The sequence below is a fragment of the Drosophila ficusphila genome, unplaced genomic scaffold (assembly GCF_018152265.1).
Source record: "Drosophila ficusphila isolate 14025-0441.05 unplaced genomic scaffold, ASM1815226v1 contig_106, whole genome shotgun sequence".
Lineage (NCBI taxonomy): Eukaryota > Metazoa > Arthropoda > Insecta > Diptera > Drosophilidae > Drosophila > Drosophila ficusphila.
Genome location: NW_025063993.1, coordinates 10,218,795 through 10,234,635, shown reverse-complemented (window position 1 = coordinate 10,234,635; position 15,841 = coordinate 10,218,795). Strand labels below are relative to the sequence as shown.

Sequence of the window (15,841 nt, the reverse complement as noted above, 5' to 3'; positions counted from 1 at the left end):
CTGGCTGGTTATTAAATTGGTTTATAATTCATACGCTCGTGAGCTCGTAATTTTTCGCCATTTAATAAAGACAAATGTGAGGCAAGTGGGTCAATTTAACGAGAGTGCCTGCCACAAGCTGCGATCCCTGAGTTATGAAGTGGTGCAGCAGCAGGAGTGCATCCGATCAGGACCCTTCCATCCCCATCAGTCTGCCGGATTCATTCACCCACTCCTTTGTATCAGAACTTCCCTGGCAACGACAAAGGCAAAGTCTCGCCATCTGCGCTGAAATAATTACTGGCAAAGCCTTAAATATTAAATTACAACACTTATTTATTTTGGCCAGCTCGGTTCGGTGCGGTTCGGTTCGGTTGAGCTCGCTCGAAGGACATCGACGCACCATCGCCGTGTCCTGTTCTCACGTACAATGTCCTTGTCCGTGGCTGCAATAGTGTGCGAGCACGCAATGTCTTCGCCAGCTATTCAAATAGTCGTACCCCTCCCGTGCTCTCCAAACAGCCACTCAGGGACTCCGGACTGGGGACCACGGACTAAGGACTACGGACTACGGACTACAGGACTACAGGACTACAGACTGCGGACCACGGACTCCGGACTGCGCCACTCTGGTGTTTACTTTGTGGTTATTTTGAGGCTACAAGTTGCAACTTTTACATTTACGAGAACGAGAGCAAACAGCAATAGCAACAGCAGCTGTCTGGCAAGTCCCTATTTCTATAGCTGTTAGAATACCGAGAAAAAATCATACAAATTGGTAATTATTGAAAAAACTGTGAACTTTCGATGGTTTATTAATATAAGGGTATTTCAGAGCTACTTTATCTAAAGGAGAATGTAATTCCCAATGCCAGAGAACTCAAACAGCTATGGGAAATACGCGGCTTGAATTTATATTAACCGAGCTTGTACAACATTTTCTCCGTGCATCGTACGCCCCTCAATCTTCGAGAGTCAGCCCACTCAAATGCTTACCTTAATCTAATGAAAATTAAATGGCTGACAAGGAGCATCGATCTGAGAGAGGAGGCCGCCTTAAAGTGTCCTTTCATTAGCCCAGTTCCGCTTGCTGCATGCCAACCCATGCCACTCGGGCGCAGCCACATTGCCTCTCCAAAAAGTGCAACTTAAATTTCAATAAGGCCCAGAAGGAAACTTACTGCAGAGTCGAACTGCAAAAGCTGCCATGTCCGAGTGAACGAGCATGTCTGTGCTTCCGCTTCAGCACGCAGTGGGCTTCAAGCTGTCTGGCAGCGTTTAAATCAAAATTAAACCCCGAAAATAAGCTGCTGTGCGAGGAGAGTTCAGGGGGAGGTGGTGGGTGGAGTGGTAGGTGGAACAGCTGCCACTGCGACTGCAACAATCAAGGCTCCAAAGTCATCTGCCCTTCTCGTTGCCATCGTCACACACTTACCCACTATATTTTCAAGGGTCCTGCCATATTCTCTGAAGTAGTTCTTAAAGAAATTACTTCAAGTTCCGTTTTGTACTCGCATCAATGAGAGTTCTTACAGGGCGCTTCACCTGTAATTTTTAGAGCTCTTTTTTATCTAGTTTCCTTTTTATCTAGTATTCCTAACAAAATTGCAGTTATACATCTCTATAAATTAGAAGTAGTTTTCTTGGAGACACTTATTTATAGTTTTTGCAGCAATAAATGAGCTTTGATGGTATCTCTTATGCCGGTCATCGCTGCGTATACGTAACAAAAAGTTTGCTTGCGTAAAGAAAATGTTGACGTACGTTTAGTTAAACCAAATGTTTTCTAAAAGGAACATAATTTATTCCACTTCAAATAAGCTAGTGTATAAATGTTACTTTAAAATTTAAATATTTTATATGTTTCATAAATGTTAATCAACTTGGAGAGAATGCTTTAAAACCGACCGAATAGTTCTGAGAAGGGAATGGTTAACTTTTCAAATTGTGAATAATTTTTTTGGCTGCCAATAAATAATATTTTTGATGATGCTTTATGACAGCCCCGAGCTATTTCATTCTGCTGGCCCACGCAGCGTATACGTAACGTTATGCTGGCGATGCAACAAAAACCAACACGAAGGGCAAAAGGGAGCGTGTGTGTGTGTGTGTGTGTATTTTGGAATGTGCATCCGAGGCGGTTTAATAAAAATAGATGAGTAAACTGGCATTAGACAGGACCTTCGTCCCGCTGCGGCTGTCCTTCTCACACACTCCATTGGCTTTGTGCCGTCGCCTCACTTCGAGCGTTACAAATTCAACTTTAAGCGTTTTGACGCTAAGTAGTTGATGGCACTACGACTAGAACCCCCGCCCCCGCCGACTCACCCCGCTCTTGAAAAAGGCAGCATCCCCGGGACTGTTGATGGCGATGCCAGGGCAACCACGATTGAGTGCACTCCCACAATATTTCCTTAGCATATATCAAAAGTTATAGTTAAAGAGTTGCCCGTTGTTTGGCCCTATATCGTCGCTGGTTCCCCCAGCGCACTTCCTTCCGGCACTTTGACTGCCTCGCTCCATGGGAATGGTTGATTTTGGTCTGCCTTTTTTGGATCGACTGCGGCTTAGGATCCAGCATACTGGATCCCAGGCTCCCAGGCACTGTGTCCCCGGCCATGAACACGCATCCTTGAAGCCAAAATTGAAGTGTTTGTGCTGCAGCACAAGTGCCCAAAATGTGCATGAAAACAGCTTACAGCAGCATGAAAATTTTCTGACAAGATGTCAGCGGGAGAAGGAGTCGGGGTTTTTTGGACGACATGGCAAGAGGATCCACCAACATGATGATGACGACGATAAGGTCGCCACCGTAACGTTACGCACATCGTCTGGCTTTAATATGACATTATATTGTTGCGCATATTTCTCGTTGCATATTGCAAATAGTGCGGCGAGCAAAACGTCAGAAAAACTGATGCATGCACAAAGGACTCCAAATTTGATTTAAAAAATAACATAAAGTAATAACAAATGGCAAGACAAAATTAAAGCTTGAAAAAAACCAAATTAAACGTTTATTTTACACACCAAAAATTTGAACTGTTTTCAATGAGAGAATATTTATTTATTATTTTCGTGGTAACTGTGTGGGCTATTCACTTAATCATGTGCAAATGATTTTTGTGTGGTTTCTGTTGCTGCCAGAAATTTAATTTAATTGGTTTTAAATCGATCACTCAATTTTATCGTTCTTGAATAGTTTGCCAATTAAAATATGTGTCAAACACTAATGACAGTATCGTTTAAAATATCAAATTATTTATTTTAGCAAACTCATTATCGGCGCATTATTTCACTCCTGCACTATTTTGGTAATTTATGAACCCAATTCTGTTTAAAAACCCTACTGGTTTGGTGTTTGATTGCAAAGTGCAACATGTGTTTAATTGCCTTAAATTATGTTATTCGAATAGCTGAAAACCAGCGTCAGTGAATAAAGCTAATTATCTAGAATGTATTTTTCCGGAATTCGCTTCTTTTGGGACCGTTAACCCCCTTCAACTTTAAGGTCGAGCTTCGAGTCCCATCGAGAATTTCTGGTGTGCATATTCATAGCCGAGAACTTTATTCATTAGGCGGCGGCGCCTTCGAAAATATCCAGCTCACAAGTTGCTCGACTCGTAAACGAAATAAGTTTTCGTTTTCTGCGCGAGTTCTTGTTATGGAATTTAAGCAAGTTGTCATAAAAATGTCGCCCCCATTGACACGCCCCCCCAGAGAAATCTTATAGCGGGGGGCGGGGGTGGCAGAAAAGAGGTGTCAATCCGCACTGCAAAGTTGCCCAAAATCCAAATCCGCAATGTGGTTGCAGGCAACTTTTGCTCTTTCCGGTCGGTGGCAAAAATCCTCAGGGGAGCCGGGAGTCGGGAAACGCTTGGGGAAAATGGGAAAGGGGGCAAGCAGCAGATGTTGCTGAATTGCGTGCAGTTTGTTGCTGCAAGAGTTGCTGCCTCGTTGTTAGCCACAACTTTTGGGGGTTTGCACGATTGACACCTTTTGGGGATTGCGACAGCTTTAACGGAGCCTGCAAGACTTGCAGTTTAATTTGTTTGCTGTCCAGAAATGGAAAGCCTACCTGCGGGCACTCCATCTTGCAACATCATCATCATCGAGTTGCCCAAGTTTCCCCGGCAATTTAACACAATGGCATTGTGTGCTAACAACAATACGGAAAATACGGAAAACGAAAACGAAGGAACACGGAAAAACTAAACGTGCCCAATGCACGATTCTGGAGAATTCGCATAAAAACTTTCGCCCTAAACTTGTGCAAGTTCTTTTAATTTTAATTAAACGGATGAGCAGCAATTAGCGAAATAAATCTGACAATTTTGCAAATGAGCCAGCATGGCGCCTCCGCCCAAAAAATGCAGCCAAATGCGGGACAAATTAAATTAAGTCTCTGGGCTGGGGGAAAAAAATATGTTTTTCTGTAGGATTGTTGAGTCCCGACGGAAAACAATTCGAATAACCATACAACAAGTTCTTTGGGTGGGTGACTTTGGCTCCACAAAACTCACTTAAATTCAAGTTAACAGCCACGGACAAGAGTTTTTCCGCTACCAGCTGGCTTTTCCAGCCGCGCATAGTTTTGGCTTCGGTTTTTGGTTTCAGCTTCGGTTTTTGGCTGTTGCGGCTTTGCTCGCCTCCATTTTTCCATGGCATTTTATATTCATTTTGGCTTTTAATTGAGGGCGCTTACTTGCATTTTCGTTGTCACTTTGCGACTTTGCTCCAGCCGCCACTTATTTCTCTCATCTGAGTCCCTTCGCGGGGCATAATGGCCTGCACTCCGCTTTGTTTTTGCTGTTTTTGCATTTAATTGCGAAAGTTTTTTAATTAAATCAGTGCCTAGAACATCTGTGTCAAGTTGAGGTTTTTCGGGGGCTCGTATGGAGTATACGAATAAATCGCAGAGAAAAGCTTGAAGAGATTGGAGTATCTCCGATGAATCCCCTTTTGATTACGTCTAATTATGATTGCGATTTACAAACTAAACGTTACTCATTATCTCAGTACCATAAGAGGGTTGGTTTAAAAACTTCGGAACATATTATATATAAATATAATCAAAAATAATAGTAAAGATCTCATTCCAAATCTTTGTTAAATTTTAAGACATTTTTCGAAAGTTAATAAAAAGTCAAAAACTTCACTTACTCAGATTATTTTATAATTTTACATGGTTTATAATTTAAGTTTGGTTTTAAGCAACGTTTTTATTATCTGTTTTTTTATAATGCACAAACAAAAAAATTATTTTTCGTTTCATGACTTTTTTGGTCAGCGCCATTGCTCTTCTTTTTCCATTCCTCTTCTTCTTCAAGCTTTCACAAACACTTACTATCCGATTCAGCATGGAGCTATTTTTTAAACAACGAAACTTTCGGCATCTGCAATCAACTTAATAACTTTTTACTGCGCAACAAAAGAATTTATCTTCTTTTCTTTACAAATCGTTAACTTTAAAAGCGATCAAGAGATATTTTAAAGAATTTTATGTGTTACCGACGCGCGAATAAAAAGGATAAGAAGAAGAAGTGAAGGATTCAACAAGTGATATCAGTATATCGATGTTTCGATTTTTATATTACTTTGATGCATCGATATTTTTTTTTTTAGTTTTTCATTATTCAATTGTATTTAGTGGCATCTTTGTTAACCATCTTATTAAAACTAGCTTAATTTTTATGTTTTTTACATGTTTTACTTTTATAATGAAAACTTTCCTTAATGATGTTCGATTTTCTAATGTTGTTCCTCAAAATGGCTTTTTCGGAAAAAGACCCAAAGCCAGCACTGAAAGTCCCATTACTTTTTTAATAATGTCTGATTTTGGTTTATTTTATATAAACTCGATGTTTTACATTTTAAGAAACATCGATATTTTTTGCAGCTTCTTCCAGCTCTAGCTTTACCTGATCGTAAACCGTAAACTTATAACCGTCGCTTGTGGAATATTTGCCAATTCCTTTATTCGCTCCTTTAGACACTTTGGTCAGTTTTTCGATCGCGTGGTGAAAATAATTATTTACAGCGAAAACTTCAAAGATCTGCGCGGAACGACAGAAACAATATAACAATACAAAAAGTTAAAAAAAAATTGAATTTCCTTCTCCTTCTCCTACTGGAGATCCACTGTGTTAAAAAAATGCCTCGGTTTTAAATCCTGAATTGTGAAATAAGAAGTTCTGCGTGTTAAATCCAAGGGTAAGTGAAATTAAAGGAAATTCTTAACACTTAATTTTTAATATTTATTATTATATTTTTGATAAAATTATTTTATTATTTTAAAATCGTTAATTCTCTTATAAGAGGAATTCATCCAATCCAATACACACATTTATTTTATTAAATTTTGTGTGGGGTTTTTACAATATTACCGAAATTTCAGTTTGTATTTGAAATATTTGTCATTCTTAAGAGTAGCTTACAAAACAGCCCTCTCGCTATTAGCAAGAATTGCGAAGAAAAATCCCCTCATCTGAAATACAACATACAAATGTACATATTTGAGGTCTAATAGCTATCTCCCAGGGGGCACACCCCTTATCAGGCGTCAATAAGAACCTCGCCAATTTGAGATTCTCCTCAGTCAGTTGAAAGACACCAGAGTATAATGACTTGGTTTGCTTTGCTCGTCGTTTGCCTCGCAGCAACTGCTGTTCAGGGGGAAGTACCGATAGTGACGAGGGCCGAATGGAACGCCAGACCTCCAAACGGACCCATGGACAGCATGGAAACTCCCCTGGCCCGAGCCGTAATTGCCCACACTGCCGGAGGCAGTTGTTCCGATGATGTCGCATGTTCTCAGCAAATGCGCAACCTGCAAAACTTCCAAATGTCCAAGCAAAAGTTCTCGGATATTGGCTACCACTATTTGATTGGAGGCAATGGCAAAGTTTACGAGGGCCGAAGTCCCAACCAGAAAGGAGCCTTTGCAGCGCCCAACAACGACGGTTCCCTAGGCATTGCTTTCATTGGGAATTTCGAGGAACAAGCTCCCAGTCAAGAGGCCTTGGATGTCGCCCAAAAACTCCTCGAACAGGCTGTGAAGCAACTTCAGCTGGAGGATAACTACAAGCTACTGGGCCATCGGCAAGTGAGTGCCACAAGGAGTCCCGGCGAAGCCCTCTACAATCTTCTAAAGCAATGGCCCCATTGGTCCGAGCAAATATAAAAGCAACAATAAGATTCCTTAAGGTTTCGACACGTAAAGACCACTCCTTACACATTTATTTGTAAATATAATTATGTATAATTTGTTGTTTTGCTTAAATACGAATACTAAAATTTTAATTTTGTTGATCTGTTTCCGCTGTACTTCGTCGACTTCGCACATTTTTGTTAGCTGCCGCCTTTTTATTTTTTGCCTGGGCCAAGTTGAAGGCCCTGCTTGCTCCCCGGGAGCAGTGCACTGGGGGAGGGGCAACTATTAGAGATTTGAGACATCACATAGCATCATTCACCGAACCGGAACTTCCGCAAGAAACTAAGCTAACTATACAGAACCCTAGATGAAGCACGGAACGCAGATGGAACGAACGTGAACGTAATCGTAAATGGTATGCAGAGAAGAATGCGCCAAACGAGAGGTAAACAAGAGTCGGCAATGTGGCAAACAGATGCTCGAATACAGATACAGATTACAGATTTAAAAAATATAAAACAAGGAACTATACAAAATTCGTAAAGTACTTAGGTAAATTGCACTAATATAAACTCCCATTTGAGCTGCCGCTCGCACTGTCCGTGCTGCCGCCCAATCCGCCGTTGCCACTCAAGTTGCCATTGCCATCGCTGCCGTTGCCGATGCTTCCGTTACCGCTGCCGTGGCCGCCAAAGTCCAGCTGGAGCAGCCAGTCCCGCTTGGCCAGGCCTTCGGGCGTCTCGCCGCGCTGCGTGCACAGCGGCTGGAAGCAGGTGGTCAGTCCAACGCTGGGCGTAAACTCGGCCCTCTCGCGCAGCTCCTCCTCGGTGGCCAGCATGATGCAATCGTCGTCGATTTCGTCGCTGTCGACGCTGTAGGCCGCCGCCAGCTGCTGCTGCTCCGCCCGCTGTTGCACAATGCTGTCGCTGGTGCGCCGAAAGGAGTCGTCCGTCTTGCGCAGGAAATTGTACAGCGCCACGCAGCCGAGAACCACTTCGCGGATGTGTTTGTCACTGATGCGCAGCGGCTGCGCCAGAATCGGGAACATGTTGCAGAGTATTCGCATCGTCTGGTCCGCATGGGCATTCACCTGCTCGAGCGCCTCTAGCACGGCCCGATCCTTGGGCAGATTGCGTGTGGTCACCAGATACGAGGTGGCTGGCAGTACCGAGTCGCCAGCGAAGTAATAGCCCTGCCGGTCCATCTCCGCCGACTGTTGCTCCTCCAGAGCGTGCATCTTGTGCCTGATCAGCTCGACGGCAGTGGTCTGGTTATAGATGTCATTCGGACGGCTGCTCGCCGCCCGCTCGACCTTTGCGTACTGGAAATTGTTGTCGGCATCCACGATGCCCGTGAAGATTACGGTCGCACGCTTGCGATCGTCGCCGGCGCTGCCCGCCGCACCGGAACCCAAGCCCGAACCGGATGAGGAGCCCGATCCGGAGCCCTGGAGCTGGATGCTGCGCATGAACAGATTGCCCACGCAGTGGGGCAGGTTGTGCTTGCGCTCCATCTCCTCGGCGGCGCTGCGCCATTGATCGTCAGTCTTTGGTAGTGTCACGTATTGGTCCTTGAGGTGCTCGTAGAAGCGCAGACAGATATTGGCAATCATTTCGTTTATCACAAATTTCGAGGCACGGAAGCAGTAATTTCGACAAGAATGTACTTCACCTAAACCGAGTTAAAAATGGGCTTTATCATGTGACCTAAAAATCGTATAAACTTTACTCACCCGTTGCCAAATACTTGAGCGTTATGGCCAGTCGCTCCTCGGCGCTGAAGGACTTCTTCTTGCGCTGCGGCGCGTACTTGCTAATGATGGGCTCCAGCTTTTGCACCAGATACCGAAACTGGCTCTCTGTTATGGCTAGGAAGTAATTCAAGTGATAGCACTCATCCTTGCGCGACTGCAGTAAACTAAGTAGGTTCTCCTTGCTAAGGAACTCGGCCTGGTTTTTGCGCAGCCATTCCTTGGTCCATTCGAGTCGTCGCCGTGTGTTGAGTATCCCGGCGAGATCTAATGCGCTGATTTTGGAGGTTTGTGGTCGCGACAGAACCGAGGTTCTGGCAGCTCCACTTGCCCCCACCGATGCTCCTCCCGTTGCCGTTCCTCCGCCCGTTGTTTGGGTTTCTATCGGGGCGTTGCCTTCGTTGTTATTATCCTGCGTGACCCCAATCGAGGGCGCTGCCACGCCCACTCCGGTGGAGGCCAATTGATGACCCGTCGAGGCGTTGACTCCACCAGATCCTCCAGCCGCCGCTGCTGCCAGTCCTGCGGAGCCACTGCGATTGCCACCATCGCGTTCACGCAGCACACCAATAACCTTTACCTTGATTTTGTCCATTGGAGCCCTGCAGGAAAACAAAAAAAACACAGATCAATGGGTAGATTTTTTTGCACTATAATCCCAGGTCGACCTAGAATCTATATAGCCAGCCATATAGCCGCACCCCACATTTGTGGGCCCCCGATTTTCGCCCACTCGTCGTGTGTTTTGTGCAACAAATCGATTTTTACTCACCCTCCAACCTCCCGTGCCTTGCGATGTGTGTATAACCAGTTTCGGATCTTCGGGGGGAATACGTCTACGGGCTGGGTTGTATAATTAGAACTATCTGCCGGAACTATATATCTCGCGTTTGCCGTCTTAGCTGCTCCTCTACGTTTATCGGTCACCGAATTAAACGTAGTTTTGTTCGTACATCAGAGTACCAACAAAAAAAAAAAAAAACCAAAAACCGATGCCAATACGAAAATGCAGCCAGGCAGCAACAACAACAACGAACGTCGACAACTTTTGATGGACAGCCAATTGCGTAGAGCCCAGCCAAGGAGTTTTCCGGCCAATGGGTCCTTTCCCGAATCCGCTTTTTCCTCGGCCCAGCTCACCTGCGTTGCAGCAACCACCTATCACTTGACCGAAAACCACATTTTCCCCAATTCTTTCTTTTTTTCACGGTGATGTTGCCCGATGTGATGTTCCCCCAGCAGTGTGACCATGGGCCCTTGTTCACCTGGTCTATTTTTTTCGAATTTACGCATTTTCCAACCCTGGTTGGAAGGGGGTTGAAAACACGGCTATTTTTTGATATAAGGGGCTAACACGCCATCTATAACAGCGCTGTTAAGTGGTACCGATTATAAATTAAATGCAAAACCGAACTAAATTAAAAAAAATGTTTAAACTTTCGACTCCCTGAGTGGAAATAACCAAATTTTTGATCATATACAATTTATATAATAAATATTATATGTATATTATATAATATAAATTGCAAATTCCCTGTTTAAAAGTGTAGGTGTCCTAACGGTTTTTTCAGTTTTTCAAGCAAGTGCCATAAAGTCATTAAAAAACCATATTTTGAAACATAATCAAAAAATTGTTCAATAAATAACGATCTAAAATGATTTTTTTTTTTATTTTTAGTGAATTTTTGTTTCAAATAATCTTATAATCAACATAGCTTCTTTGGGTTATGTTTTTTAACATTATAAACTTTGTAATGCTCAAGAACTAATTTCCAAATTGGTATTGAAAATATATTTGCATTCATTTGGAATTTTATCTATACCCCCATAAATATGGATTCCCATTCATTGAAAAACGAAATAACAATTTTTATTAAGCATTTTATTTGGTTATTCATACGCGTGTGGGTTTACAATACAATAATGTTATTTTTTTTTTAATATTTCTTGTATGTTTTTAACACAAATATTATTTTGTTTATATTCCATTACAGTGGTGATGCTAAAACGTTTAAATCCTTTCAATAAGTAGGTTTTTTGACGATGGTTGCGGTAGTTCTTTGTGAATTATTTTATATCTTGTCTGTATATCTTTAAATTTGATCTATGCATTGTTTTTCAGATTGTATATTTATGTATATTTTATTGTTAAAATATGCAAGCGAAAAAATTTGCTTGGTTCTTGTAAAAAAATGAGACTTTAAAAGCATTTCACTTTCCAGGCTTCCACTATTTCATTACGTCCCCTTTTCCACATGCGTTTGTATAATTGCTTAAATTAAACTACAATAATAAGCGATTCTTTTAATAATAAGTATCCTTCGTACATGTACATATATAATAACTACATCAAATTAAAAGCAAAGGTGTATTCCATTACAACGCTCTAGCACAAAAGGTTTGGGTTTCGGTTTTAGTTTTTATAATTTTTAAACATTAAAGCCAATAAGAAAATGCGTTGAACGGCTTATGCTTGCCATATTCATATTTCGTATGCATGTTTGCGATTTTATAGTTTTTATAAATATATAAAATATATATTTTGCCTTTAAAAACTCGTTTATGCACTTCAATATCATTAAAAATGTGTGTAGATGGAGAATCTCAAATTTGCTAATTAATAAATCCCCTTTTGGTATTCGATTTGAAATCGGTGATGTTCAGAGCCGGTCAAGATGCGCGTCCCATCCAGAGTTTCCTTTATTAGTGATACGCCTAGAAGAGCGCCTTGTCTGAAAGAACCAAAGCAAAAAAGCCATATTTAATACCAATTAGATTTTGGAAAGGCGGCGGGTATTACTTTTCTCTGTCAAAGTTGAGCTCTGCTTCTAAGTCGAAGACCAAGTAAAGACATAAAACAAAAGTAAAACGAAAAGCCGCGCAGCGTTGCCATTGGGATGCTTACCTAGCCGAAAATTCTATGTCACCGTTCAAGCCCCATTTTCATATAGGATTACGAGTGACTTCTTCTCCCACTTCATTCTTCATTCTCAATCCCATTTAGTGTTTACTGGCCTTGCTGCTGCTTCTTCTTGGGATCGTGTCCTTCATCCTCGACCACCGTGGACTCGTCGTGGGACCAAAAACTGGCCGACATTTGCGACGAAGTCATGCCACCCACACCAGGGAACGAATCCTCCATTAAAGTGCTCGATGCACAGCTCGTAACGCTCCCGGACATTTGGGAGTTGCCAGCGCTAGTTTGGTACGTGGCCGTAGTTCCAGCCGAACTGGTCGTCTGCTCAATGCAGAGATTCAGGGAGTCAACTGAGACGTCCTTCGACATTCCGGACTCATCCATCGGCAGCTCCTGTATGCCACCGCCCACACTCGTTGTGGTTGTTATCACTCTGGTCACCGTATGCTCGTGTCCATCGGCATCCGTGCTGGTGGTTGTCGTTGTCGTCGTGGTTGTCAGACCATCGCCCAGTGTCACTCCTCCGCCGCTGACGAACTTTGTCATCAGGTCCAGTTGCTCGTCGCCAAAAGACTCTATGCTCTCCTGTCGCGAATGCCGTTTGTCGATCTCCAAGGAGTCGATATCCGATCGAGTGGTGGCGTCTTTTGAAATGTCAAAGCTCTCTATGCTGCTGGTCATCATGTCGTGGCTCTTGCTGATTTCCATGCTATCGATGCTGTCCTTCTCAGAGTCTTGACTGTCGATCTTTGACTTGGGTTCCAATTCAGTAGTGGGCACGTCAGTGAGTTTGACTACTGCGGATCCTTCTTCCCGCTCCAACTTGTGTTTGAGCAGGGCTTCAATGCTCTCCGCTTGGTTTGAGGGCACCACTTCGGTGCGGGTTACTGTGCGCGTGACTTTGGTCACCACAACATTGCCAGTGGCTCCTTTGTCGCTGCCATTTGATTTGTTTGATTCGTCCGAGCGCGATAATAGAGCCGCTTCTTCCCTGGCCTTGATCTCGATCAAGTGGGCCTCAATGCAAGCGTTCTCGAGACCCTCAAAGTCCTTTAAACTGGAGACGGATACATCGTCACCAGGAGCAGTTCCACTCCCGCTGTGACGAACAACATAACGTCGGGTGAAGCTTCCGTTGCTCGAATCCGTCGAGCCTTGGTGTGTGCGATTTCTGTTTTCCAGGGAGATGGCCTGTTCCAAAGATTCAAACTCCTGCAGACTACTCATTGAGACATCATCGTGTTCGCCACGAGAATGATACCGACGTGCCGCCACATCGTACTCTGGCGTGCTCGAAAAGGAGTCCTTAAAGCTGCTGATCCGACTACTGCCCACCTCGAACTCTCCGTCTTCTTCTTTAATGTCCTCCAACACGGCTCCGGTTAGATCGTAAGGATATCTCAACTGGTTGTCGGTCAGCTGCATCTCCACCCACCGCTTGTTGGCCGCCGCAGTTTCGCTGGAATCGCTCTCCTCCTGCTGCTCACTACTGCTACTGGCGCCCGTTGGTGGGCTCTCCTCAAACTCGAAGTTCAGATCGTCCTTGTAGAGCTGTGAGCCGAGCTTGGGATCCGCTGGCGCCGACTTAATGATGATCTTCTCAACGTCCTCGTCATGCTTCTGCTCGTACTTGGTTGGTTTTATCTTGATGCTCTGACCGCCGAGGTCCACTTCGTTGGCCTCTTTGGCCACCTCTTCGATGATGACAAACTCATCTGAGATATCGGGTTGCTCGACCATTTCAAAGGAGTCTGGCGAGTCGGGTGCTTTGCGATCATCGTATTCGGCTCCAACTTCAGCCCGCTTCAGTTCCTCGAGCTTCTGGCGGTATTGCTCTTGCACACGTCGCTGAAAGTCCTGCTCCTTCTCCTCGTCCTTGGCCTTCTGGTAAACGGAGGTATCGCTCGCCTTGTGTAATTCCTCCTCGGTGCGCACCTTGTATAGAATTTTCTCGGGAAACTCGTCGGTCTCCTCTTCCAGAATTGGCGACTTGATGTCTTCTGTAACCATTATGTCGGGTATGTTTGAGTAATCCTGCATGTTTTGTGAAGGCCGACGCTCTTCGATCATGGCTGCCTCTGCCTCTAGCTCCTCTGTGGCACTGTCCTCTACAATCACCTCAGCTACTAACTGGGAAGGGGTAAAGGGACGTTTCTCTAGCTCTCCACTGTGATCCATTTCGGCTGCCGCCTGCTTCTTCTTTTTGCTCTTTCGTTCTTTGGGGGAACGGAATTGGCGGGCATACTCCGACTCGTAGGGATCCGTATCCGATTCGCTCTCGGATTCTTTTCCTTCGCCCAAGAGCGCCACCTCCTTGTCCAAGTTTTTCAACGCATCCCCCGAAATGCTCTCGTTTCGTTTGTGACCTCTACGCTTTGATTCTCCTCCTGGTGGGGTACTGGCATTGGAATCCTGTGGAGAGTGTTCCTTACTTTCCATTTCCAGCACGAAGGTAGCGTCCTCTGGCACTGAGGCAGATGGAAGCGTATCATCGTGACCGTACTGAAAACCTTCTATTCCAGTTAGCGAAGAAGATCCTGCTGATCCAATAATGTCATCAAAGTTCTCCACAACAGTATCAATGTTGGATGTGCTCGACATGCTCACCGAGAGTATGCTGCCTTCGTCCAAGCTGGATGCCAACTTGGACTCATCAATTGATCGACGTTGGTCGCCGTGATACAAAAGAATATCCTCACTCTTTTCACTCTCCCTCGGGCTGTCCGCTTTGCTATCGTCTAGAGGATAGGCCAATCCCCACGTGCGCTCGGCCTCCTTGGGCTTAGGGTATTCCTCGACTTGCACAGACTCGACGGGAAGTTTTTCTTCCTCCTCAGCCTTGGGCTTGAAAATCATTTCCTGAGAGCGCTTCATGAGGCTTTGCTGTTCGCTTGTTGGATAAGCAGTTCCTGGCAGTTCTACGCTCTCATCACTGTCCTCATCATCAGGTTGGAGATCACGCAGCCGCGAAATTTCATCGGCTTCGAAGGCATCCGCTTCAGCTGAAGAGGCTACCAATGTCTCGGATAATTCGGATACATCAATGCTGGCCAAATTGGCCGATGTCTCCGACTGAGAGTCTAAACTACTGCTGCCAAGCGTACTCACGGCACTTATGTATTCGGTTCCCTCAGTGCGACCAGTGGTGGTGAATTCCCTGGCGGTTTGGTACTCACTGGAGGTTCCTGTTCCTGTGGCAGTCACAAGATTATCCAGATCAGAGGACAGGGGTCGACTCTGAGTCCTGTCGAAGCTTTTATGAAAGCTCTCACTAGAACTTGAGGTGTCCACATCGGGAATCGACCAACGGTTTATGGAATCTGGCGATGTCTCGGTCTTTAGCCTGTGTACCACAACATCGATTGGTTTCATTGATTGATCTGACGAAAGCTCCTCAAAGGTGCTAGTTGTAATTGATTTGTCGGTAGCACCTTCATCTGCCACCACGCTGGCGACCGCCAGTTTTTCGGAATAGTAATCTTCCATAGAGCTGAAGTCCTCGGCAGTCTCAGTGGAAATAAAGCCCAGAGATGCTTGCTCCTCCTTGGCCATATGGTCTTCCATGGAACTTAACTCTTCGGCTGTTCCAGTGGAAATGAAACCAAGTGAACCATGATCATCTCGCCTTTCCCCTCTGCCGAATACATCCTGGGCATAATGAGCCATAGCTGCTTGCTTGTTAAGGGTCTCCCTGATTGTGGTATCGAACAGACCTTCTGGGGGCTGTGTGCTCTCCAATGTTGAAGTTTGCATGCTAGCATCGGGTATGCCTATAAAAGATGATATATCTTCGCTCTCAGTAGTGGTAGCAAATCCTTGAGGCATGGTATTAAATTTTAAGTCTGATGAGGACTCCTCGATGAATTCTTCCTTGTTCTTTGAGATCGCGCTTCCGGAGTCCTGTTCCTCGGGCAGAGTTTCGCCTATAAAAGATTTATCCATGGTGCTTTTTATGTCGGATTCTTGTGCCTGCTGTGGCGAGTGAACTACTTTTGGTTTTCCTGTCGTTGGGATTTCCTTCTCCGATGTTTCCCATTCACTT

The 15,841-nt window shown here is 44.5% G+C and overlaps 4 protein-coding genes across 4 annotated transcripts in view; 1 reads left to right on the top strand and 3 right to left on the bottom strand.

Moving 5' to 3' along the window:
* Positions 1 to 6,414: 6,414 nt before the first annotated feature.
* On the top strand, positions 6,415 to 7,281 carry LOC108086983 (peptidoglycan-recognition protein SD). Its single transcript, XM_017184111.2, has one exon. It carries the CDS (start codon positions 6,602 to 6,604, stop codon positions 7,160 to 7,162), a length of 561 nt encoding a protein of 186 aa, XP_017039600.1. The 5' UTR covers positions 6,415 to 6,601; the 3' UTR covers positions 7,163 to 7,281.
* On the bottom strand, positions 7,181 to 10,133 carry LOC108086982. Its single transcript, XM_017184110.2, has 3 exons — positions 9,655 to 10,133; positions 8,865 to 9,484; positions 7,181 to 8,803 (listed from the first exon to the last, which is right to left on the bottom strand). Exons 2-3 carry the CDS (start codon positions 9,475 to 9,477, stop codon positions 7,695 to 7,697), a joined length of 1,722 nt encoding a protein of 573 aa, XP_017039599.1. The 5' UTR covers positions 9,478 to 9,484; positions 9,655 to 10,133; the 3' UTR covers positions 7,181 to 7,694.
* Positions 10,134 to 10,743: 610 nt separating this feature from the next.
* Positions 10,744 to 15,841, bottom strand: part of LOC108096302 (ankyrin-2) — a 64,618-nt gene continuing 59,520 nt past the window's right edge. The window contains 2 exon segments of the mRNA XM_043207340.1: positions 10,744 to 11,614; positions 11,788 to 15,839. Of these exon segments, the coding sequence (XP_043063275.1) occupies positions 11,890 to 15,839 (3,950 nt within the window). The 3' untranslated portion in view covers positions 10,744 to 11,614; positions 11,788 to 11,889.
* Positions 11,596 to 15,841, bottom strand: part of LOC108086977 (microtubule-associated protein futsch-like) — a 40,809-nt gene continuing 36,563 nt past the window's right edge. The window contains exon 4 of the transcript XR_006245298.1: positions 11,596 to 11,614. The gene's annotated coding sequence lies outside the window, so the exon portion shown is untranslated. The remainder of the gene's footprint in view (positions 11,615 to 15,841) is intronic.